General features: G+C 42.3%; 1 protein-coding gene across 2 annotated transcripts; it reads right to left on the reverse strand.

The window, feature by feature from the left end:
- Nucleotides 1–9,496: 9,496 nt before the first annotated feature.
- cxcr3.1 (chemokine (C-X-C motif) receptor 3, tandem duplicate 1) lies at nucleotides 9,497–21,326 on the reverse strand. 2 transcript variants are annotated; one of them, XM_052039442.1, is made up of 2 exons: nucleotides 21,200–21,326; nucleotides 9,497–11,751 (listed from the first exon to the last, which is right to left on the reverse strand). In XM_052039442.1, the coding sequence occupies exons 1-2, from the start codon at nucleotides 21,224–21,226 to the stop codon at nucleotides 10,642–10,644; spliced, it is 1,137 nt and encodes a 378-aa protein (XP_051895402.1). In that variant the 5' UTR covers nucleotides 21,227–21,326; the 3' UTR covers nucleotides 9,497–10,641. The 2 variants fall into 2 exon arrangements, with proteins under 2 accessions (XP_051895402.1, XP_051895405.1); XM_052039445.1 differs by lacking the exon at nucleotides 21,200–21,326 and adding an exon at nucleotides 20,260–20,369.
- Between the last annotated feature and the right edge of the window lie 4,699 nt (nucleotides 21,327–26,025).

A 26,025-nucleotide genomic window follows, 5' to 3' on the forward strand; every position in this document is an offset into this window, starting at 1 on the left:
ATAGGAGATAGAGGATAGTGGTGGAAGGATGTTTATCTGAGTGCAAGTCTGTGACTATAGGTGTACCACAGGAATTGGTGGTGGGAACTTTGCTCTTTGTGATATTTATTAATGACCTGTACATGAATGCAGGAGATATGATTAGTACATTTGCAGATGACCTGAAAATTGGTGGTGTTGTGGATAGTGAGGAAAGTTGTCTAAGGCTACAGCAGGATATAGATCAGTTGGAAAATTGGGCAGAGTGTTGGCAGATAGAATTTAACCCTGAAAAGTGCGAGGTGATGCAATTTGGGAAGTCAAGTAGGGGTAATATGGATGTCAAATAGGACAACTAAGTCAGTTGGCAGCAAGATGGCAATATGCCAAACTCAAACAAGACTACAAGAAACGCTATATTATCAGAAATGCAGTAACACGAAAGTCTTGACATACTCCTGACAGCTCCACCCCATCATCTCCCTGAGGTGACATGAGGAAAATGGGAGGATAACGCCCAAAATATACTAAAATGGCCCCAACCCAAACAAACCACAAGTGTGGGTGGTGAGTTATGTGAGTGTGCAGACTTAGAAAGGTATCTCATTCACATATTTAATCGTAATTGGTTTAAATCAGTCTCCCATGGTTAACTTAGGAAATTGAAATAAATGTAGCTTGCATCTTGAGACATTGCTAGTCTCAATCTGTTTGTGGAATTTAAAAAAATCTATTACCCATTCTTAAAAGTGACTGCCATCGATTTAATAGATATTTGTATATAATTATTTTCCCCTCACTGAACTTTTCAGGTATTTAAAGAGGAGGCAGAAACGCTTTTGAAAGATCAGGGAATTCAGATCTATGGGGAACTGGCACAGAGAAGGAGTTGAGGTCTGGGGCAGATCAGCCATGATCATATTGAATGGAGGGAACAAGTAGCACTTCCCGGCTCTTGTGCCTGGCAAACTTGTACCTTTTCTATTGGGCAAAGTTGCTATGGTTTCTGTGGTACAATCTGTTACCTCTGCTGTGTAAATGGACTTTGCTTTCGAGTAAATTGACTGTTTGCGGTGTGTTGTTCACAGAAAATATCATAGAATTGTAAAAAAAAATTATGATACCAGATTAAGAGACCATTCAGCCCACCATGTCTGTCCTTTTGAAGGAGAGCAACCCTTAATCCCACCTTCAAGCTCTGGGTATGCAGTCCTGCAGGTCACGGCTCTTCAAGTACAACTCCAAGTACTGTTTCAACATGGAGAGGCTTTCTGCTTCTTCCACCTTTTCAGCAGTGAGTCCCAGACCCCAACCATCATCTTGGTGAAAAGGTTTCCCTTCCAGCCACAAAAATATCTGTCAGAAACTATCTGCCACTGAACTCATATTGAAACAATTTGCCATTCTGATGAAGAGTCTTCGACTTCAAATGTTAACTGCTTCTCTTTCCACCAATGCTGCCTGACCTGCTGAATTTTTCCAGCTTTTTCTGATTTTATTTCAATCTTTTCTTGCTGTGTTGCGTTGATCATAGTCTATCTTTCTCCCTTGCCCATGATGTCCTGTAGCCCTTCTCATTTATCCCCCTCAGGATGTTTGTAACACAACATACAAGTTCATGGATTGTTTTGACTCAACTGATTAGCAGATTAGTCTTTTGCCTGCTCATAACTTCCTGATGGTTTTTGGATAGCTCATATGCAGGCCCTTCCAGGTAGTTTCTGTGCCCCTTCTCTGAAGAGCTTCAAAGTTCACACTTCCTCCAAAGCTACTAGCTTTTTGCAAGTCTGTGGTTTACTAACCATCTACCCTTCTTCTCTGATATACATCCTGCATAAATGTCAGCATTATAACACCTTTTCAGTTTAGTACAACCATACATCACCTTTCATGTTACCATCGCCAGATTAAAACTAAACCGCATATTTGAATTAACCAACCTTCACACTTACCACTCAAGTAAAATTGCTCTTACTCCAATTTAGAACCTTTTTATTCTTTCTTTTAACCTAATCTTTTATCTTAACAATGATAAATGTAACTGATTAATGATTACTACCACAAAAATGTTTCTCATTTATACCTTTTCCTCTTGCCAAGATTCAGTTCCTAAAATTAAATCCAGAATTTCCCCATCCTTTGTTGGGCTTGCTATGTGCAAACAATAAATTCTCCTTATTCCAATTAAGGTATGAATGCCCTCTATACATTCACACTGGTTATGTCTCAGTTAATATTAGGGTAATTGAAATCTCCCACTTTTAGTGCCCTAATTTTTTTGCACTTGTCAGTTATTTGCTTACAAGCTTGTACTTTTATCTCCCTTGCCTTGACTGGAGGTCTATTGTAATCTCCAACAGTGTGATTGCCCCTTCATTCTTTAGTTCAAACAAGATGGCCCTATTTGAAAGGCCATCAATCTGAAGTATTAATTTGGTTTCTCCCTCCACAGAGACTTTTGTTTCAGATTTCTAGCATCTGCAGTTTTTTTCCCCCATTTTAGCTTTATTATCTTTCTAACTAGTCATCACTTCTCGGGCTGTGGTTGCTTCCTTCACCGATGTTGACACCCACATCTTTGTTTTATCTCCCTCTCTATCTTGCCTGAAAACTCTGTAACCAGGAGTCGAGAGCTTCTTGTCCCACAATTCTTTAAGCCATGTTTCAGTTTTAACTATATCATTATGGTATGGGCACACATCAGCACCCTCAAATTTATCTGCCTTTCACTATACTCTTTGCACTAAGGTACATGAGAAATAGGAGCAGGAATAGGTCATTCTGTCATTCATCAAGTTCATGGCTGATTTTCCATCTCTGTATATTTTCTTGCATTATCCCCATATCCCTAGATTCCCTTAATATCCAGAAATCTATCAATATCTGCTTTGAATAAACTCAATGACTCCATAGTCCTCTGGTGTGGAGTGCTCCAAAGATTCACCACCTTCTGAATGCAGAGACTTCTCTCCATCTCAGTCCTAAATAACCTACCCCTTATTCTGAGACTGTGGGTGCTGGTTTTAGACTTCTCTGACAGGGGAACATTCTCCCCTGCAGCCAGCTCCTGTACAGCTCTGTGAGAATTTGGTAAGTTTCAATGAGATCTCCTTCTCATTATTTTAAACACTGGAAAATACAGACTTCTTTTTCTCAACCTCTTCTCGAAAGGCAAACCTGCCATCCCTGGAACAAGTCCACTGAATCTTCATTGAATTCATTCTATGGTGATTATATCCTTTCTTAAGTAATTGTATACAATACTCAGGTGCAGTCTCACAAAGGTCCCATATACACCAGACTCCTTTTCTGTCTATTTTCCAACCATTCTTTGCTCCTCCTTCCAGATTCTCTTACTAATTTTCTGTCTTCCATTTTTTTTCTGTCTTTCTTCCTTCTGAATTCATACTCAGCTTCTCACCCAACTGCCAAACTGATTAAAACCTCTCAAACCCACCCATGAGAGTATTGGTCAACAGGTAATCTGTACTGCAGCCCAAGACTCAGCAGTAAAATGCAGGTAGGAGCTGCCTACTCCAGAAGACATGACACTCCTTTGACAACACTGGTTGTGGGCAAGATGAAGAAGGTGGACCCACCCCCCAACCACTGGCCTTTAAAGAAGCCTTTGACCTCCTCTTTCCCAGTCGTGGCTTTAGTTGCTGCCAGGATCACTAACGGTCACTTCACTGGACATCTTCAAGAGGCACTGCCTCAAGAAGGCGGCATCCATCACTAAGTACTCTCACCACCCAGGCTTTCTCCCTTCTTGTTACTACCATTGAGGAGGAGGTACAGGAGCCTGAAGACCCACACTCAATGATTCAGAAACAGCTTCTTCCCCTCTGCCATCAGATTTCTGATCAGTCCATGAACCCATGAACACTACCTCATGACTACTTTTATTTGCACTATTTATTTACTTCTGTAATTTATAGTAATTTTATGTCTTTGTCCTGTACTGCAGCTGCAGAACAACAAACTTCACGTTATCCAAGTCACTGATAACAATTCTGATTCTGACCTCCCTCAACTCCTGTTAGCCTCCCTCTTCTGCCCTGCCTGCCCTTAACACATCAACTGTGATTACAGCTGACCTCCACCTTGCACCCCATATCCCCTGTACCTAATCTGAAGCCTCTTCTCTGCAGTTACCAGGAGCAGTACTTAGGTCCCAGGTAGTAACTCCCCAGACCCATTGTATTTCAGTTTGAAACCCAGCTTCTGAGAGATAATAGGTGACGATGCGGATCCACCTTCAACTTCTTGGCTTTGCCAGGGTCTCTAGCCACCTTTGTTCTTCCCACCCCACATACTTCCCCATCTCTGTAAATTAAGGAGTCAAAGAACAATTCCTAACCATTCTTTAAATTGACAGCCATCTAATGAGTGAAAATATATTTTTAGAGTTGAAAGGTGAGAAGAAAATTCAGAGCTCAGGAAGTTAATTTAGGAACTGTCCTCCCCTTTTGTGAGATCCCATTGAATGACCTCTGGGCTCCTGCCATTTGGCACTGTGATATTACCATTACATAAGAGCCAACTCTTGCTCTCTACTCTCAAGTGCAATTGAGTCACTTGGTGTTATTGAATTTATTTTCTTCTTTTTTTACCAACTGGAGCTGCTGTAGCATTTGTCTCTCAGTGAACATTAAATCAGGAGGTCACGAAATCAATTTGTTCAATGATCCAATGTCAAACTGAGCTTGGAGACAAGACATTTTTTACCCTCATTTGCATATTTTCCATCAGTAGTAAAGCCAGGAGATGAAAGGAGCTTTTCTTTCTCCTCCTTCTGAAGGACAGCGTCACCCAATTTCATTTATGATTTCAAAGCTGGTTTTGAGTTTTCAACACTCCTGTTCTCTTCAGGGTCACTTTTCAGAAGGAGACCCATCCTTTGAGGTCAATTTCTATCGCTGCTTTCCTGTTTATGCCTGGAACAACAGTGAGTCACCACTGAAAGTCATAACTCTGGTTTAGTGTATGAGCTCCACCTATTCCAAGGTTGGCCAGACCTCCGTTGTGGCAGCTAGCAGTCCTGGCCTTGCAGCAAGGAGAGGGGAAATATAGCTGAGGTTCCTTCTCTTTGTTGACATGCACTAACCTTTTCTGTGGTTCACTGTGTATGACCACTGGCCTGGGATGAAATACCAACCTAGTCACCACCCTGTTCGCCTTAATGCCAAAATATCCTACCGACACTCCTCGGCTACGTTCACACTAAACCCTGGGCAGAGCAGCAGATGCTGTTGACATCAGATTAATCTGGCAACTTGAGGCAGAAAAATAGAGGGAAGAGGAGAGGAACATCACATAAATAGAAATTGTAAATAAAGATAGCCACAGTATTTTCTGTAATGGTTATATTCACCCACAAGCAATTAAGCTCACATAATGTTGATTTGGAATGGTAAATACAGCCTTTCAGTAAATGCAGAAAAGGAAATGCTTTGTTCAATGACTATTTGGCACATTTTTCTTCATGGTGAATGGAAAAGTGATGTTGTTGCCAGTTCGAAGCTCAGCCCAATGGAATAGATTACACCAGGCATGACCCTGCCTAGAACTGGCAGCAGGGATCATGAAAACAGGGGTTGGTTAGACCCTGGAGTTTGTTCTACCATTGTGAGAATATGACTGATCTGGGACCTAACCCTGTATATCTACCTTCACCCCATATCTCACAATGCTTATCAAAATCTATTAAAATTTACAAATGAGCCAGAGGCAGTTGTTACTTCTGGAAGAGAATTCCAAACTCTTGCTGCTCTTCATTCGCAGAGTTTTCCAACTTTTCTACAAAAATGCCTGGATGCAACTTTTAGACCATGCCTAAGGCAGCATATTAGTTTCCCTCTATGAACCTATTAGTTCTTAATATCTTGCAAGTTTCAGTTGAATCACATAATTTTCAAAATTGCAAGGAAGATCATATTCCAATTAATAACACTAATAACCTTTCCTTGTATTTTAACCCTCAGGCTGGTAAGTTGACCTTGATCAAGTGCTGCATGAAGCATTGAACGCTAAATTGGCTGTAAAAGCATGTTAGAGGCTGGGTCCTGTGGTGTGACTCTCCTTCTGACACCCCAAAGACTTGCCACCATCTACAAAGGCACGAATCAGGAGCATGATAACGTATTCTCCACTTGCCCGGATAAGTGCAGCTCCAACAACACTCAAGAAGCTCAACACCATCCAGGGCAAAGCAACTTGTCTGACTGGCACCCCATCCACCTCCCTAAACATTCATTCCCTCCACTACTGGCCTCCATAACTGAAGTGTGCATATCACTGCAGCTACTTACCAAAGCTTCTGCAACAGCATCTCACAAAGTCTCAACATCTACTGTCAAGAAGTGCAGCACGGTGCTGCAGCAGTTAGTGCTGATGCTGCACAGCTCCACCGACACAAGGTCAATCCTCACTGTATGGAATCTGTACCTTCTCCCTGTGACGGTGTGCGTTTCCCTGGCTGCTCGGATTAATTGGCTACTGTAAATTGTCTCTCATATAGATGAGCTGTAGGAGAATCAGGAGGGAGTTGATAGAAATGTAAGAGGGAATAGGTTGGAGGGAAATAATTGGGGGAGTGGGATTAATAGGATTGCTCTTGGAGATGGTACAGACTTGATCTTCGTTATATATCAAGAGAAGAATATATCAGAAGTAAAGTTAGCTGACATATAATGCTATCACCTGTAAATTCCCTTCTAAGTTACAAGCCATCATGACTTGGAAATATCTTGCTGTTCCTTCATTCTCACAAGGTCTAAAACCTGCAACTTCCATATCAACCAGAAGGATTACCTTCCCCAGATGGATTTCACTGTGTGTTTCAATGTGCATGTGACTAATAAAGATATCTTACCTTATTATCTTATCTGCAGCAGTTCAGGGAGGCAGCTCACAATCCTCCTCTCAAAAGCAATGAGAGATGGGGGCAATAAATGTTGGTCTTGCCAGTGAAGCCCACAGCCCATAATTTAATAGAAAGTGTGGTTCCTTTTGTAGATTGATCAGTACTTCTAAACATAGGTTTCATTGACTTCAGTGGTAAAAAAATTTTTAAATGGGTTACAATGTGCAGATGCAACCATATCACCGATTTCATGTATACTACTGAGGATGAACTTTTACCCCCTTCTTGTCCAAGTATCATTCTTCGCTAGAGCACTTTCCCAAATGAGAACTGATACTGGGATCTTGAAATAATGTTGCATGAAATCTTAATGTCTCGGTCTGCTATTTTACCAGAGATTTTAATGTATAAAATCATTTTGGGGTTTGAAAAGTAGCACCTTGAAGATTAGATCAGATTCTTGCTTGTGATATAGGTTTCAGACCCGGAACTTTCTTACTGAGAGACATTAGTCCTGGTGGAGTTGGGTTAGAAATTACAGATTAGTTTACAGAGTTAGACTTGGAACACTCATTGCAACAGAAAATGATTCATCTGGAAACCTAGCAGCTGAATACATGTAAACCAAGTTAAGAGGAACAATAAGTTTGCCCCTATAAGAGTTAGTAATAAATGTACTTTCCATTAACTTGATGTGATAAGGTTCAGCATAACAACATTTATACTGATCCTATAAGATCAAGAAATGTTGCATCTCAATGAAATGAATGTATCTGAAAGTTTGGTGGGGTTTATTGGGAAAGAAATTTTGGCTGGATACTGAGAAAACTGCACACTAATTTTCAAATGTGTCTATTATATCCAACTAAATGATTGGAGTTGACCAATATCACATTGGAATGACAGCACCCTCTAATAAAGTAACAGCTTCCCAATATTTTCAAGCAATCTGCCAAAATACAGGAAAAAAATTACCAGTCTTTGAGAATAAAGCAAAGCTAGAAGAGAGCATGCTAATCATTACCATCCAGGCAGTAAACCGGTGGAGAAGAGTAACCGATTTCAACAACACAAAACTCACCCAGGTCTTCCAGTGTGTGGGAGATCTGCACTCCAGCACCAGCGGCTCTACTCCATTAGGAGTTTGAGGAGATTTGGTGTGTCACCAAAGACACTTGCAAATTTCTATAAATGTACGGTAGAGAGCATTCTGACTGGTTTCATCACCGCCTGGTATGGATGCTCCAATGTGCAGGATCGCAAGAGGCTGCAGAGGGTTGTAGAATCAGCCAGCTCCATCACAGGCACAACCCCCCCCACTCCATCCCCACCCCCCCCCCATCAATCTTCAAGAGGTGGTGCCTCAAGAAGCTGGCATCCATCATTGAATACCCTCACCATCTGGGACGTGCTCTCTTCATGTTACTACCATCAGGGAGGAGGTACAGGAGCCTGAAGACCCACACTCAATGATTCAGGATCAGATTCTTCCCCTCTGTCATGAGATTTCTAAATGGTCTATGAACCCAAGAACACTATCTCATTATTTCTTTTTATTTGCATGATACATTTATTTTGTAATTTATAGTAATTTTATGTCTTTACACAGTACAGCTGCCGCAAAACAACAAATTTCGTGTCATATAAGACAGTGGTAATAAACCTGATTCTGATTCCAGGTTACTGCCCAGCAAGGGAGGATTAAGAATTACCCGAGACTTTCCTACACCATTGAACCTGAAGTATTAATTTACATTAGATGCAATCTAAAACAAATGGGACACAGAGTTATTGTAACTTAGTTTTCTTTTGTACATCTTCAGGTCACCCTGCTAAATTCACATAGGACTCTCATTAATATACAGTAATCAGGATCCCATGATGTCTCAGTTAAATACTACACCAAGCTACCTGTTCCCCCAACACACCCCCGCAAATTAAAAGCCTAAGGTATAAATGTAAAATCATAAAATCGCATAACACCGAACCATCCCTTCCAGCCCACTTCATCCATGCTGACCGTAATGCCAATCTACTCTAATCCCATTTGCCTGTGTTAGGCCTGTATCCCTCTCTGCCTTTCCTATCCATGTACTTTTCCAAATGCCTTTTAAGCATTGCACTTGTCTCTACCACGTCCTCTGGCAGTTCGTTCCAAATATCCACCACCCGCTGTGTGAAAAACTCACCCCTCAGATCTCCTTTAAAATTCTCCCCTCTCACCTTAAACTTGTGCCCTCTGGTTCTGGACTCCCCTTCCCCTGGAAAAAGACTGACTGTCTATCTTATCTATGCCCTTCGTAATTTTATAAGCTTCCAGAAAGTCACCCATCAGTCTCCTATGTTCCAGTTAGAATAATCCCAGTTTATCTAATCTCTCTTTATAATCACAACCCTCCATTCCACATAATATCCTGGTGAATCTCTTCTGCACTTGCACTATTGCTACCACATCCTTCCTGTAGTAAAATCACATTCAGCCTGTATATTCATCAATAAAAATAATATTACAAATATTTTGTCCAACAGCACAAGTTTGATGATCACATCCAATATTGGTTGAACCCACTTAGATCTGGGCCTGCCTGGGATCAAAAGATGAACCACAATCAAGATTGTATTTTTATTAATCTTTTATTTTCCATACTCAAAGATAACCTGACTCTCAGGGTCTTTCACAAACATACAATAACTGGTTTCAGAATTGCAATTGCATGGCATTAATTGAGTCCAATGAATGTATTGTCACATTGTCACAGATACTTAGCCTGGCTTGGTATAAACAAAATATAACTTGGCATAAAAGTTCACTATTAAAAAAAATGGTCTCAAGGTTGTAACATGTGATCCATATCATTGTACAAGCTTAAACTGCAGTAAAATCAATAAAACTACGATTTTGTTTGGCTTGCCTCAAGATGGGCATACTTTAGCCTTATGTTGAGCGCTTTACAATTTTGTGGCCTCCCTGCTTCAACAGAACAGTCATCTTTCTGATCTGAACAGAAATGGCTTTTCTTTCTTTCAGTCTCAGTCTGAGCCACTGACACATCTTTCTTCATCTGATGCAGTTTTTGGTCTGAATAAACAGAGGCAAAATGAATCTTTTTGATCTTCATTATGAACTGCAAAAAATGTCTCTCCTTATATGTTTCAGAATTTGACATTATTTGTAAAGTTATTTTAGGTTTTTGATGTGTTATTATTATTTATCTCCTGGTAGAACTCTGGTATCTCAACGGATGTCCATTGTGAAGGTGGTTTAGGGATCTAGCTTTCAAACATGCACACTTGATCCTCAGCCTTGTCCACAGAGAGGGCATATCGAGAAATGGTAGGCATGATTCCTGTGATTTTAAATGTCAGTTTCAAAATTTGTAAGATTACAGTGTGCTACTGATAGACTATATTTACAATTTTATTTACAACATCTAGCTGTAAGATAACTCTCATTAGAAAAATCCTAGTTTCAATCCTTCCTTTCATGCCATGAGTTTATATTGTGAGCTACATTACACTTGATTGAAGCGCTGGAGTTCAAGGTTCTGCTACTTGTCTGCATGTGAGCCATTGACGTGGTGAATTAAGAAAAAGTCAGCTGGGTTAGGCGAAAGACTTTTTTTCTTGAATATTTTAGTAGCAATATATTAGGCACACTGCACTAAAATGTAAGACAGGCTTGCATGCTCAGGTCTCTGGTGATGGATTTGAATTTATCCCCTTTTGTTTCAAAGGGATGCAGAATTAAATCAAGTTTGAAATATATTTCAGTAAGTTTGGATGCGATTTTAATTGCTTTATAATCCAGAGTTAGTTGTATCTCCTGACTGATATTGTGATGTGGTTTCCTTGTTGATAGATTTGGCATATTTCTTCACAGTCTTCTGAGTGATGCAGCCAATATCACAGAAGATCTGCAGTAAATTTCTCCTGAACTTCATTCCAGCAAACGCATAGAGGAATGGGTTGAGACAGCAATGGAAGTAGCCCAGGCTGGAAGTGATACTGATGGCAATATCCAACCTGGATTCAATGGCACAACTCCTTCCTATGACACCCATCCTCTGCAATGTGTCAATGAAGATGACCACATTGTAAGGGACCCAGCAGATGAGGAAAGCAGCAACTACCATGACAATGACCTTCATGGCCCTGACTTCCTTATTCTTTTGCAATTTATGGGATTGGCGCAGAGTCTTGATGATCATGAAGTAACAGTAGAGCATTATTGTCAGTGGGATAAGGAAACTGATGAAATGGTTAAGAAAACGCAAACTCATGATCCATTTCTTGGCTGTGCTGGCTTCAAACTTATATTGGCATTGCCATGTATCATTCAATTTTATTTTCCTTAGGTATATGAAATCAGGGATGGCTAAGAGATGGCAGAAGAACCAAACAGCACAGCAGCTGATGTGTACCATTAAAGATCTGGGTTTGTTGTACATCTGGACTGCATGCACAATGGAAAGGTAACGTTGAATGCTAATGCCACCCAAAAGATAAATGCCACTGTTGAAATTGATGTTGAACATCGCCCCAAAAAGTTTGCAAGCAAATGACTCAAAAATCCAGCCTTTGACAGCTTCCACAGCCCAAAAGGGCAGAGTGACTGCGAGGAGGATATCGGCGGTAGACAAGTGGAGAATTATGGTATCAGTCATGGCCATGGTCTGTCTGTTCCTTAGGAAAACAATGATGGTCATTGTGTTCCCCAGCAATCCCACAATGAAGATGGTAGAGTAGAAAATGGGAAGGAAAACTTTGGAAAATGATTTTGTGTTGTAATCCTCACACTCAAAGTAGGTATCAGGGGAAGAATCATTAGCATAGGTAAAATTGCCTTCAAAATATGAACTCTCGTTGTAGTCTGAGTAGTCAAACTGAAAATTATCCATGGTAAATTCCTGCAAGGAAGAAACAACAAGGTTAAAGAAATAGGTATCTGTTGGAAATTTAAAAGAATGAAAATTATGCTCTGCTTAGTCTCACCACCACTCTTGGCCAGAAAGGAGACAACTAGATAATCCCCCTGTCAATCACAGCTAGGGATTGCATTACTCAAAGTAACAATGATCAACCAATCTCCCGTCATGTGTTCAACTGGAGAAATTAGTTTTAAACAGGTGAAGTGACTCTCGATGCCACTGTATCTGTTGATGAGTTGGAGGTGGAAGGGGATTTAGAACAGATCGAAACAAACCAGTTATTTTACAACTAGCTAAGAGCTGAATCCTAACAACATAAATTAGGTGAGTGAGAGGGGACAGCCAATTCATTCTTGGGGAGCAGGTTGAAATATTATAATGAATTATAATACTACAGTTATTTCAGCTATGAGTGTATTTTCATCACAGGCGCACTGCTCCCCTACAAAACCCAACAACAATGTGAACGCCTCCTGAGTTCTGGACTCCAACGTCCTTCACTGCTCCTACTTACCATCCCTGACTGCTCCTTCACCATGATGATTACCTTCACTCCACGTAAAGCAGACGTTCAAGAAATGGCTCCCTAATCTTGCAAGAGTGCCTCGTGCATGTTGTCGTCTCCTAATCAAAATCTTGACCTAGGTCTATTCGCAGAGCCTATTTAATAAGAATCTCTATGAAATGAAGCAAACCAAATGCTTTATTGAAACTGCAGCTTCTCCTGATTAAAGCAGGACTGACACTGCAGCAAAATGCAGTTATTTGAGAAAAGGCAAATTACATGCAGCGGTGCAGTCCCTAGGTGTAAATAAAATTATCCCATCTCTTTATTCTGCCCAAACTAGTGGTTTCACAACTTGCAACCCAGCTAAAAAACAACCTACCAACTAAAGGAAATATTTGTGGTTTTCAAGGCATTACAATATGTACCTGTTTTTTCTTTGTAACAAAATATATTGACTGAGATACATCCTGCTGTCTCCAACTTAAATTAATTCTTTCCCTTGATTTAGAGTTTTGGGAGACCAACAGATGAAACTGTGCACTGGCCATTGCATCTGATGAATGAGAAGCCTGCCACTTGTGACATTGGGCACCAATGGGGCATTCCTGTCTAGTTTGCTAGGTAAAGCCTGCTCAAATTTGCTCAGTTTCTTTATTACATGTAATTGGACCTACAGTAAGACTATATTTAATTCATAGTAAACCAACAGTGGCAAAAAAAATGACCAAAATTTCCCATCACCACCTGCTGTGAGGAACCACAATACTTAACCAAAGAAACTGAAAAAATCTGCAGCTAGACACAATCAACATTAACCTAAAGGCACAATTTACTTACTTGCTTTCTCCACAGATCTTTTGTCCCCTATATTTTGAAATTAACAGATAAATTTTCACTACAGCAGGGACCTTCACAGGATGCTGATAAGTTCTTCCCCATCCACACAATTTAAATGTGAAAATTGATGATAGGGGCTAAAGAGCTGTCATTAGTGAACAGGAACTTAGAATTTTATGCATGTTATATTTTGAAGGATAGTGTAAAGTAATGAAAATCTAGCAACAATGTCAGATGTGGGCTATTTGGACATAGATGATACCATCAAACAGAAGGGTAGCATCAAGCAATTGTCAAGGTTATGATTTTTGTTTTTATTAAAAGGGGTGTTGGTGATCAACATGATAAGACCAAGGGAACTGCAGAGAGGATTAATTACCTGTGTCCAGCCTCAGGTGAGTAACACTCGGGGTCAGAGTTAGGGAGAAACACACATGAGTTGAAGTTACAGTGAGGCATTGAAGCTTGAGATCTTTAGAGTACAAAGGATATCTCAGAGCATGGTATTTAGTAGCCTTGTGAATCATACAATTCGTTTGTTGTTTTGTGTAATATTTTAGGTTACATTGTTTGTAGTGGTCTACCTTGTGTTATTTGCAGTGCTTACTTAGTTTTAGAGGATCTCTGGGTTGTACTGCTTTGTGAGTTTTGGCTAGTTTTACCCCAACCAGGCATGTTGAGACCAAACTCAGAGAAAAGGTACAAAGGACAGCTACCTGCAAGTGTGAAGGGACTAAACTCATGAAAGATGGGGTGGGTATGTGGGTGGGAGTTGTTGGTGGTGGGTGGGTGCCAAATCCCAGTGCATGAGTGGTGCCTGGAGGAATCATCTCCCATTTTGCATGATAATGCCTGTTTGCACTCTCCTAACATTTGCAACCAAGTCTGGTTATCAGCATCCCAAGATGTTAATTTGTATATTAAGACAAGCCTACCAAAAGAAGCCTGCCAAACTCTTCGGCACCCAGCAGTTGTCCCTTTTCTAAATGGAGTCACTGGTTTGGTGGCGGTAAGACTATCAACCCCACCTAATTGCTGCTACTTCCCTGTAGTTCCAAGCAATAACATATCCTCTTGAGTTCTCTTCTCAGCTTTCCTAAAGCCAAGATCGTTCTTCCCGCTACCTACTGATCTACCTTGCCCTCTCTGCCCTTTGGTTGACTGTTTGCTAAGTCCTCTACAGGAAACGTATAAAATCTTCTGGGCACCAGACTTACTACTGACCAGAAACTGAAAAGGGAAGAAAGACCTGAAAATAAAACAACTACTTCTCTGCGGTAAAAAGTGGTAGGTAGCTTCGACAGCTGCGCTAGCTTATTTTGTGTTATTCAGGCACTCTGCAGACATATTTAACCTTTGGCAAGCATGTTCAACAAAGCTTCTTTGATTTATTTTTCGACTAATGCACCTGACAGACAAGAGGGTCTGAATAGAGTCCTTCTGTGAGTTATCATGTTACATAGCATTCTATGATCAGCTGCCTGTAAATAACTGTTGCTGAAACAGTTCCACACCTGCTACACTGATCTCCTGTCCCACTTCAAATCATAAACTAATGAAAGAAGAAGAAACTGCATTTGGATGTAAACTAATGAGCTGCAGATTGCAAAATGAGTGGGGTGATTCACACCTGGAATCTCAGTTCTGTATTTTTTTTCATTTAGTCGATCAAGTTCATGTCAGCTCTTGGACATTGGAACGTACAGTGGCACACCAGGACAGCTGCTGCCTCAATAGCTCCAGCAACCCATCTTCATTCCTACCTCCGGCACTGTGTGTGTGGAGTTTGTCTGTGGGTTCCCCCCGAGTTCTCCTGTTTCCTCTCAATTCTAAAGACATGCAGATGGGTCAGTGGGTTAATTGGCCCCTAGTGTGTAGGTGAGTGGCAGAATCTCGGGGGGAGTTGATGGGAAGGTGGGGAGAATAAAATGGGTTGGGATAGGATTGGTGTAAAAATGGATACTTGCTGGTCAGTGAGAACTCAATGGACCAAAAGGGCTGTATGATTTTCTATGGTTCTATGACATTCCCATCAATCCCCTTCACTCCCTTATTTCCCTGTGACGTATTCTTTCTCACCTGCCCATCAACTGCCTCTTCATTCTTCTGCCATCCACCTACATTAGGGGTAATTTACACTGGCCAATTCACCTACCAGCACATCTTTGGGATGTGGGAGGAAAGTGGAGCAGCCAGGGGAAAGCCGTGCAGTTACAGGCAAACTCCACACAGACAGCACACACAGTCAGCTACCTGTTGCGCCACTGTTCCAGTCCTCTTTGGAATCCTCCCAGTTCTCTGCAGGCAGAAGGAGCTGATAATGCTGCTTCCCCAAGCTTTCTGCTTGTGGAAGATCCAGAGAGGTACAACCCCAAGGACAGGTAACGCACCTCTCCGCGACCTCATCCCAAAATGCAGTTCAATCCCTGCTTGCCTTTCAACCAGCTTCAATGTTGAACCCTTGGAATGACATTCTCAGTGGAGTGTCATCAAGGAAGGATCTTCCAAATACTCACTTGTGGAATTACTTTTTAACTGGGGGATGAACTAAGGGGACAAAAGCCCTTCATTTGTCATTTTGGAAGTTTCAACATATCCCTCTCCCAGTGGGGAGGCTGATTCTGCTGGAGATTGCAGGGGGCACTGCCTCCTACTAATCATTATGAATTCCCAGCAACTGAACCAAAAGCCCAGCAAACCCACAGCACTTGAAGGATGATATGCTGTCTTGGGGAGGAATGAATTCATGGGGAGAAACCTGGGCAAGGTGGACAGTGACATAAGATTCAAGCCCAAGTCTCCCACTCGTCCATTTCTGGCGACCAGTGTTCAATCCTGACCTCTGATGCTGTCTGTGTAGAGTTTGCACACTCTTTCTGTAAGTGCATGGATTCCCTCGGTTACTCAGGTTTCCTCCTGCATCCCAAAGACAAGGAGGTTGGCAGGTTAATTTGCCACTGGCCCTTGATGTTTGGGTGAGTGGTAGAATCTGGGGGAAGCTGATGAGAATATGGGGAGAATAAAATGATTTAGGATAGGATTAGTGTAAAAATGGGTGCTCAGTGGTTCATGTGCACTCAGTGTAGACAGTAGCTGGGCCATTTATTGGTCCCCTTAAGAACGCTAGGCTGGTAAAAGAGAAATGAAATGGAGCATTCCCAGACAGAGGTTGTCTTACCCTTGATGTCAATGCAACCTCTTCACAGGAACTACCCTGCACCGTTGTCTGCCCTGCACCGTTCTCTGCCCACTCTCCAGAATCATCCTCTGCTTTAAATAATTATCTGCCTCTCACCTCAGAATTATTTCTTGTTGTTGCCAGTTTTGACACTGCAAAAGGTTTGCAACATTCTGCTTGAAAAGCTGATTAAACAACCTGAGTGAAGTTTAACTGGGCAGACATCGGCTTTTTGTGTTAACTGATCTTCCACAGATGTTTGACGATTTTGTTCAGGAAGGATGAGGAACACAGACTGCAGCTCCAGCTGGCTTTGCATTTCAACTGGCTTGGTGCTGATTTTGCTCCATAATCCTTGATATCCTCTCTGAATAAGTCTTAGTCTTGAAACCTAGGATCCACAACCGTTTGTGGAGAGAATTCAAGTTTTCCATTGTCCTCTGAATATAAAAGGTCTTCCTGAGAGTGACACAGTGCCACAGCTGGTTGAGCTGATACCTCACTGCTTTAACAACCCAGGTTCAATCCTGATCTTTGGTGCTGTTTGTGTGGAGCTTGCACATTCTCTCTGTTCACTACAAGGGTTTCCTCCTGGTGCTCCAGTTTCCTCCCATGTTCCAAAGACATGCTGGTGGGTTAATTGGCCACTGTACATTGCCCCTAGTGTGTCGGTGAGTGGTAGAATATGGGGAGAGTTGATGGGAATGTGGGGAGAATAGATTACAGGGAAAATTAGTGAAGGAATGAGATTGCTCTGAAAACCAGCATAGACTCCATGGACCGAATAGCCTACTTCTTTGTCATAAAACAATAATGGACGTTGTCTCTAAATTGCCCAGATCAAATTTACAAACTGTGAAGGATTCCTTGACCACATCAAGCTCACTTGTGGCTGCTGCGGTTTTGGTCCCAAAGTGAATTGTTTTCTCAGTAGCTTCTGAGGTAACTCCATACTGGCATGCTTGGCACTGCTTCGACCAGCCCAGAAACCTACCTGAGATGTCCAGAAGCTGCAGGAAATCCGAGTTCTGACCTTTTACAGATAATTCCTTGGAGCTGGAGTCCAGAATCTCTGGTAGGGAGAAAGCTGGGCTTGCTCCATCGGTGGGCACACCTCCAGCTGTGCAGGAGCAGATGAAGGCAGGGGTCAGCTGGCACAGTGGCACAGGCAGAGGTCACCTGGTGCCACTGCCATCCAGGTTCAGCTTGGTGCCAACCAACTGCAGAGAGCTGCCATCATGGCACCAGTCCTCCAGTGGCAAGTAAGGCCATCTGATCCTCAGCTAAAAGACTGCACTAATCACTGCATCTGCTCAGGATGTACCCATACTCTTACTCATGCCTCTCTGTCAGTAATATCACAGTTGCCCGAGAACTGGTTTCCGCCACTCGTGGCAGAGGGTGCAGATTGAAGCCAGGTTATGTAGGCATGAGACTGCTGGGAGTTACCATTGATGGCCATTTGCTGCCTCCTTCCTTGCAGCAACCCTTCACCAACTCTGCAGGAGCACTGCACAGAAGTCACCGTGGCAAAGACACGTGGAAGGCAGGCACAAAGGAAATACACAGGACTCATTGGTCAGTGACTGCATAATATATTATTGAATGTATTTGTAAAAATATGGTTGAGGTTGGTCCAGCTTTCAAGACTTGTGCTGGAGGAAGTACAAAAATATTCACTAAGAGTGTGGAGCCAATACTGAGCCAAGCAGGGGACATTTTTTGCTTCCCTTTATTCATTGCTATTGGCAGCCATTGAACATCACAGAGAGGGCAGAATTTGCTGAGCCTGGCTATCTTGCACATGGTGTGGAGAAACTCCACACTCTAACCCACTGCATGTGATTACACTTCCCTGAATCACTTTCACTGGGGATCTTGCAGTTGAGGCTGCACAGGGTTTGCATTACCCTAGTCTGTTTGTGTGCTTTGAGTGCAGATGTGCCGCACTCAAAGAAATTCCCAAATTAAATGTTTTCGCTAAGAGCGACTGCATCCATTATTTGCAGCACACAACTGGTAAACATCTATGAGCTGCAAATCAGTGGTAAAATGCTGATGAAACATGAGCTGCAAGATTGAACTTCTAGACCATGGTCAACAATGTACAGTTTTTCTCTTCACGTCTAATTACTCACTAAATCAGTGAAGCAACAACTTTTCCTTAATGCTTGGCTTCTGGTGAGTGGATTGGGAGTTGGTTTGGGATGTTTAAACTGGGACCCATTTTCTCTGAAGCCTCAGTGTCTATGTGTGTGGGGGATTATGTGTGAATAAATGGGTTTGTACAGTGCAAGAAAAGATTTGACAAAGCATATCTGGAGAATCTGTGTTTTCTGATGGAGGTTCTAATACATGGGGCATGGGGGTCACTCTCAGAAACTATTTGCATTTAAGTAACATATCCCAAGGCAATATCAAACAAAAATTCAGCCCTGAGCCACAGTTGGGAATATTAGGGCTGACCGAAAGGGCAGGAATTAAGGATGTTTTAAAGGAGGAGAGAGAGGTAGAAGGCCAAATGGCACAGGGACAGAATTCCATTGCTCACCTTGACAGCTGAAAGGGGACCGTCACCAATGGCAAGGTGATGAAAAGCGAGGAGACACCAGAGACTGCAGACGCTGGAATCTGGAGCTGCAAACAATCCGCTGGAGGAACTCAGCGGGTTGAGCAGCATCTGGGGGGGGGGGGGGGAGTGTGGGGGGAGAAATTGTCGATGATTTGGGTTGAAACCCTGCATCAGGATTGAGAGTGTGGACGTACAAGATGTCTGAGTTAGAGGGGTGCTGATGTCTCAAAGGGTTAAAGGTCCAGAGCACATTATAGAGATAGGAAGGAAAAAGACCGCAGAGAGAACAAGGGTGAGATTTTTAAAACTGAGAGTTGCTTAACCTGGAGCCGTTGTATGGGTGAACCTTGGTTTGGAGAGGGACAGCAGGTTTTCAGGTCATTTCAAGTTTGCGGAAGATAGCACTGGAGTTAGGAAGAATAAAATTGAAAAGCACCTTTTTCTTGCCCTGAGAGGCTGTACACCCTGCATCAATTGAAAGCTTCAGGACTACGATTGATAAATTTTATTGGGAAGGGGTATGGAGCAAACACAGATGAATGATGTTGAGAGGTTGATCAACCATGTTCTACCTCAGCGGCAGACAAATTTCAGGATGCTTTTGAGGCTTCCCAGACTCAATGCTGAATTCTCCAACTTCCGATAACTCACTTTTATTGTTCACCTCTGAACTGGCCACTTTTGACAAGTCATCTGTCTGTGATATTGACTCAGTGTTTTTGTTTTTCTCCATTAACAACACTACGGTCTGCTCTTTGCAACACATCACATTTCTTTGTCACCCACTAGCTGCCTGTTAACTACCCATTCCTGTAACAACCCTGGTCTCAGCCTTCTGCAGATATCCATCCCCCCATCCCCACCCCACCCCACGCCCCCCCTCCCCCACGCCCCCCCCCCCCCCCCCCCCGCTACTTAAAACTAACTTGTTTCTCACTTTGTCAGTTCTGACAAAGGGCTTTTGATCTGAAATGTTAACTGTTTCTCTTTCTACTGACACTGCCTGGCCTACTGAAGTGTTTCCAGTATTTTCTGTTTTTGTTTCAGGATCAAGAGGCTGAATGGCATATTCCTGGTCGTTGTTCTGTGTGTGAATCACAAACCCAAAGGAAGAACGATCACTGAAACAATTTAGACTTCCCAATTTTCTCCCACCTTATTCACTGGCACTGACTTCTGAAATCTGAGACTTGTAAGTACAAAAGAAATCCTTTGCTTATTGTGATAGAACATGTCAGAACTTTGACTACCTTTTATAAGCTCCAATGAAAGGGATTGCTGATTTTTAAATATGGAAATCTTCACAGAAACTGTATATGTAATTAACACATTGCAGAAAGCACTGGTAATTTCTATTGCTATTTATGCAATTTATATGTGTAATCGACTTACCTTATCGTAATGTAAAGCAACAAAAGTATAATTTCGATTTCCAATGTTGCTGGCAAATTTTGAACCTTTTCTTTTAAACAAGTATTCAAGCTTTAACTGGAAATAGGAAACTGAAAACCTCCCCACAACGTTTCAGTATCACTAGCACATAATGTAGTAATTGTGGATGATTGTGTAAAATTTGTAAACCAATCACCCATTGCATTTGATAGAAAATCAGGAGTCATCGGAAAATCAGTATGATGCGTGATCACCCATTTCACAGCAAAGCAACTCCAAAGTCAAAAGAACCCTCATCTCAATCTCAAGAGAGTAATTTCCCCTGCTGTGGCTGTGAACCAAAACTATGAAATGAATAATAAATCTATGCAGATACTCATAAAACAAGCCACAGAAAATTAAAATAATCAGCAGACTTGGTTATGGATGATTTAAACAAGTCTTCTATACAAAAGTGATAAATTATGACCGTGCTTATAACATTAGTTCAAATAGAGACTTCAGTTGCCGGAATCTGGAGCAAAATCAAACTGCTGGAAGAACTCAGCAGGTCGAGCAACATCTGTGGAGTCGAAGGGATAGTTGATGTTTCGTCCCGAAACGTCGACTGTCCCTTTGCCTCCTCAGATGCTGCTTGACCCACTGAGTTTTTCCAGCAGTTTAATTTTTTGCAACAGTAGTCCAAAACCTGTCTTTCCTCCCTCCCTGCTTTCCGAATCCCACTGATTTTTGGGTGCTGAGCTCCCCTATTAATGATACACTGTCTATGCTGATCTTAGTTTTATGCTCTCTATTTCAATTCATTCTCTGGATTAGTGACTAGCCAGCCAGTTCCATGTTTCATTTTCATCTGTGAGGAACAGCAGGCAAAATCACCCAGTAACAACTACCCACTTTTAATCATTGCTAACTTTGCATAGAATAGTCAGAACAAACTTACTGTGTCCATCCAGTCAGTCCAGCCCATGGAGGGAGTAATGCTGGCCTTTATTGCACTGATTGATCTATTTGCTCCACTTTATCTCTACTTCTGTGCTCCTCCTCTCTTCTAATACCAAAGAGTTGACAAGTAGCGTATTCAAGAGAGCAAGCAGGAAACAAATGTCCCTTACCGTTCAGTTTCAATAGCAGCATGAGTAACATGTCCCCGTAAGTAGGATGTGGTTGACTGACCAGATGTCTATTATTTCTACCTATATTATCTTCCAAAGCTAGTTTCTCCTTCACTGCCTCCTCCTCAGCACTATTTTATAAGAAATGAAAATATTTTTTTAAAAATTGCAGATGCTGAAAAACTGAAATAAAAATAGAAAACTCTCGGCAATTCAGGCAGCATCTGTGGAAAGAGAAAAAAGAGTTTCTGGCCAAAGTACCTTCATCAGAAGTGGAAAAGAAAGAACATAAGATGGTTTTAACCAGCTATTGAACTAAATGAACAGTGTTAAATAACAGGGTTATACTAAGCAGCCTCCAGATGCAAGAGTTTATTTACATGCATGCCAGGGAACAACTCAAAGGATTTTCTACTAAGTTACAGATGTCTTGGCTTTCATACAGATATTACTCATCCCCTACTAGCCTTTGATATATTTATCACTGGTTCATCTGCATCCATTGCCTCTTCAGGGGTTATGAGGTCAATCCATTCATCTTTTGCTCCTTGCCAGATTACAAGTGCCATGTTCATTCAGTATCCTATATCCTCTCCCCAGGATGAAGTTAAAACTGCCCATGTGATCTTTCTGTACTCTTGACCATTCTCTGTCTCCATGTTCTGTTAACACCTTCAATCTCTGTTTAGATGAACTGATGTCATCCTTCACTGGCACAGAGGGTAGGGGATATTTCAATGGGAATATCTCTGATATGGTGAGGCCAGGGTTGCTGTGGGGATAAGTGGTATGTAAGATCATTCAGTCGATAGATTAACAAACGCGGTTAGAGATGGATAACATGAACAAAGGAACATAAATGCGAAGAACTGAGGACAGTTAGAGAGGACAAACACAAAATAAAGGAAAGAGAAAGCTGCAAAATGCAGAGTGGTAGGAAATCCCCAGCAGGTCAAGTTGTGCTATCAGAGAGAGAGCAAAACACGGAGCCAACATTACAGATGGCTGGCCTACAGCAGGATGGGCTAGTTCTGATACAGACAAGGCAAGTGAGTTACCTGAAGCTGTGAGATTCAATACTGAGTCCAGAAGAATGTAACATGCCCAGGCAGAGGATAAGGTGCTGTTCCTCAAACTTGCAATGGACCTCATTATTAACAGTGCAGGAACAATAGATAGATAATGACTAAGTAAAGAAGAACTGCAGAATATTCAACTGAAGGGTTAACTCTATTTCCATTGGGAAGAAGGATTAAGCCAGAGCTGAGATAAATTCCTCAAAATTGGATTTCATTCCTGTTTGGTGATTAAGGATATCTTGATCCTGGTCAAGGTTAGCAAGTGGAAGGAAAATGTTAGCAGTGGCTAAACAAGGGAAGTGTGATAAAGAGGGAAGCAGTGGTCCTGATGCATCGTGGCGATCCTCATGTCCTGCACCAGATGCTAGAAATCTGAAATGAAACAAGGAAATGCTTGAAATACTCAGGTGATCGGGCATCATGTTGTGGACAGGGAAACATCCAGTTAGCTTCTTGTAATGCCTTTTTTGAGGTCAGGCAATTGGCTAATGAGATCTGGAGAATAAATCAGGTCAAGGGAATGAAAGAAGACAGTCCCCAAACCCCTGGTGTTTGGGTGGTTGGCCATCCTCCCTCCCCCTGACCATCCACCAACACCCACTACACTCAGCTCTGCTATGCGGTAAACATGCTTGCTTAGTCAAAATTATCCCTCACTGCCTTCACCACTAGCAGCAGCATTTCAAAACCTTCTGGCCCATCATTCTTCTGTGCCTCCTAATCCCTGATGGACCATTCTATGGAATCTTTCTCCTCCATGCAACCTCATTCTGTTGATCAAGGGGTGAAGTTAGTGTTACCTGTACAGCAGAATGACCATTGGCAAACCAGCTACCTCCTTTGCACTTTGAGCAGCTTTTGGTTTGGGGGTCAAAGGGAAAGGAAACCAGGTGAAGTGCAAAACAAACAGTTGGATCACAATCATCTGATGTGTCACCAAGGCAAGTCCAGTTTTATCCCCCAGGATGAATTGCACCATCTCCTGGTCTAACATCCTTATCTGTGAGCTTTTAGCTGCAGAACCCCTTTCTTTGCTCACCCTTGCACTATGGCCTTCTAAAACACAAGCTCTCCGTCAATTATCTGGTGCTATGTGCCCATGATGCTGCTGCAAGTTTCTCATTGCACCAGTGCATACATGTCCTCGTGTATATGACAATAAGCTCGACTTTGACTTGCAACTTTTTCACCTTTGTTTGTTTTCCCTGCTTCAAGCATGACTGTGCCATTCAACTGGGCTCCAGTTTTTCACCTAAATATGTCAATTATAAAAAGGGAAGTACAGAGCGATTGTGATTTAGGGTTAGGTTCAGTTCTGCATTCAATGCAAAGTAAAGGATGTGGGATTTCAGTGTTGGCAAAAATAGGAAATGATCAGACAAGACACAATTTGGACAGCTGAATATTCACCCCATGTTAAAAAAGACACAGATATACCCATAATCATGTCACCGTAAGTTCTGAATTCACTTTGCAAGGTAAACTCATGCCAAACATCCTGTGCTTGGAAGATCTCACACTCTCCAGTGTGATGGGTGTTACAGGTGGAGATGCTACCCCAGCATCATCCTGGAACCTTTCATGTTCAAATCAAGGGACAGTTTTGCATTTCATCCAAAAAAAAAGGGACCACTGACAAAACAACACTTTCTCAATACTGTCCCGGGATGTTAAAGGATTTCAAACAGATCAGGGGTTGTGGAGACTCAAGAGACTGCAGATGCTGTAATCTGGAGCAATACACAAAACGCTGGAGGAACTCAGCAAGTCAGGCAGCATCTGTGGAGGGAAATGGACAGTCACTGTTTCAGCTCAAGAGCCTTCACCTGGAGTCCAGATGAAGGGTCTTGACCCGAAATGTCGACTGTCCATTTCCCTCCATAGATGTTGCCTGACCTGCTGAAATCATGGGTTATATCAACCTCATTCAGTTGATTCTCTGTAATATGCAGAAATGTCTGACACAAGAAGACAACATAACGATGTCACTACTTCCCAGTGCCTGCTCTAGTAATTCTACTCGAGAAAGCTGACATCAGGAGACACAAGTTACATGGTGTCTGTAAAAGCGAACTGAAAAAAAATATGACTTGGTGCCACTTAGAGAAGATGAGAGGGGTGGTATTGCCACTAAGTACCAATTCTCTTTCCACCAGGACATCCTCTAAAAGCAACAGTCACACAACAAAGCCTTGACAGTGGTTAAGAGAGCTGGTTGTGGGGTAATGAGCCATGGTTACTCCATAGATTCTCCTCCTGTAGTTACTTGCAACCTCTAATAGCAATTACTTTCCCCCACTTTAACAGCCTGATATCACATATCTCCTGCTTCCCAGTTGTCACCCAATACATAAACTCAATCTTGTTTCAGGAAACATTGGTACATAACATTTATAGGGGGCAGGCCACATATAAGATCACCAACGAGAAGACCATGAACCTTCTGTGCTCTCCGCTTGCTGTGAGGATGGTTATATTGTTGGCACAACAGGACATATTGCCAACACCAGGCTGGTGAGCCTACACTTGACATCTCTATGGTGGGCCACAGGTTTGTATTTCACGAACTCCATGGTTCCATGACATGATACAAACCTCCAGCATCCTCAGGCCCTGATAATAACTGTCAGATCTGGAGTATGGGAAGGAGAGAGGAGTGGTTTAGTCTCCAGGAGAGCTGGAAATTTGGTTTTCTTGGAAGTCCTGTCAAACTTAACTGTTTTTTTCTCCCCCTCAGTTCCCCAGAGAGAAATCCGACTGGCCAGTGGGAAGGAAGGCCTATAACAACAGGATGTATCGGATGGCCACTGAGATTGGTGTGGATGGTCAAAGCATTGCCGAAGTTCACAGAAGACATTGAAGGGATGAATTGTCCGAGGGAAGCTGGTAGCCTTGGTGGATTTGGGGGCTCCCTCCCTCACGTTCTGCTCCTCCAGAAGTGCTGGAAAGGAACTTGTCTGCGGATCTGACCCAAACACCTTCCTTCAGCTGACAGCTTCCAAGGCCCGGAAGACCCTGTCTGCAGATGTAAGTAGTAATATTCTTGTTAAATTGGATGCAGCCAGCCTTGGGAGGCATTTTAATGGCTCTCCTCTTTCCTGAGAGCAAACCCACCTCTCTGTTATAGCAAAAATGGGTAGTTTGGAGGCAGGGTGGAACCATCCAACCTTGGAGGGTGTGATGGCCTTCCCCATCCCCACCACCTCCTACCCACCTTTCCATCACGGAAATAACAGGTGGTGGAGAGGGGTGGAGGAGCAGGATTGGGGGCAGTATGGAGGCCAGTCGGAGAAATGATGAGAGAAGGAAGCAATGAGACAAGGTAGAGCCCTAGTGGAGGAGGAAGAAGATAAGGAAAATAACAATGAAGGAAAAAACAACTTGCATTCACACATCACCATTCTCCAGCTCAGGGTACTTTGCAAAAATCCGCAGGTGCTGGAAATCGGAAGTAAAAACAGAAAATGCAGGAGATACTCAACAGGTTGAGCAGCATCCAAGGAAAGAGCTAATGTTGTAGGTTATTGGCCAGTTTTGTTACAAACGGGAAAGAATGGTGATTGGAATTCGGTGTT

The sequence above is a fragment of the Pristis pectinata genome, chromosome 26 (genome assembly GCF_009764475.1).
Source record: "Pristis pectinata isolate sPriPec2 chromosome 26, sPriPec2.1.pri, whole genome shotgun sequence".
Lineage (NCBI taxonomy): Eukaryota > Metazoa > Chordata > Chondrichthyes > Rhinopristiformes > Pristidae > Pristis > Pristis pectinata.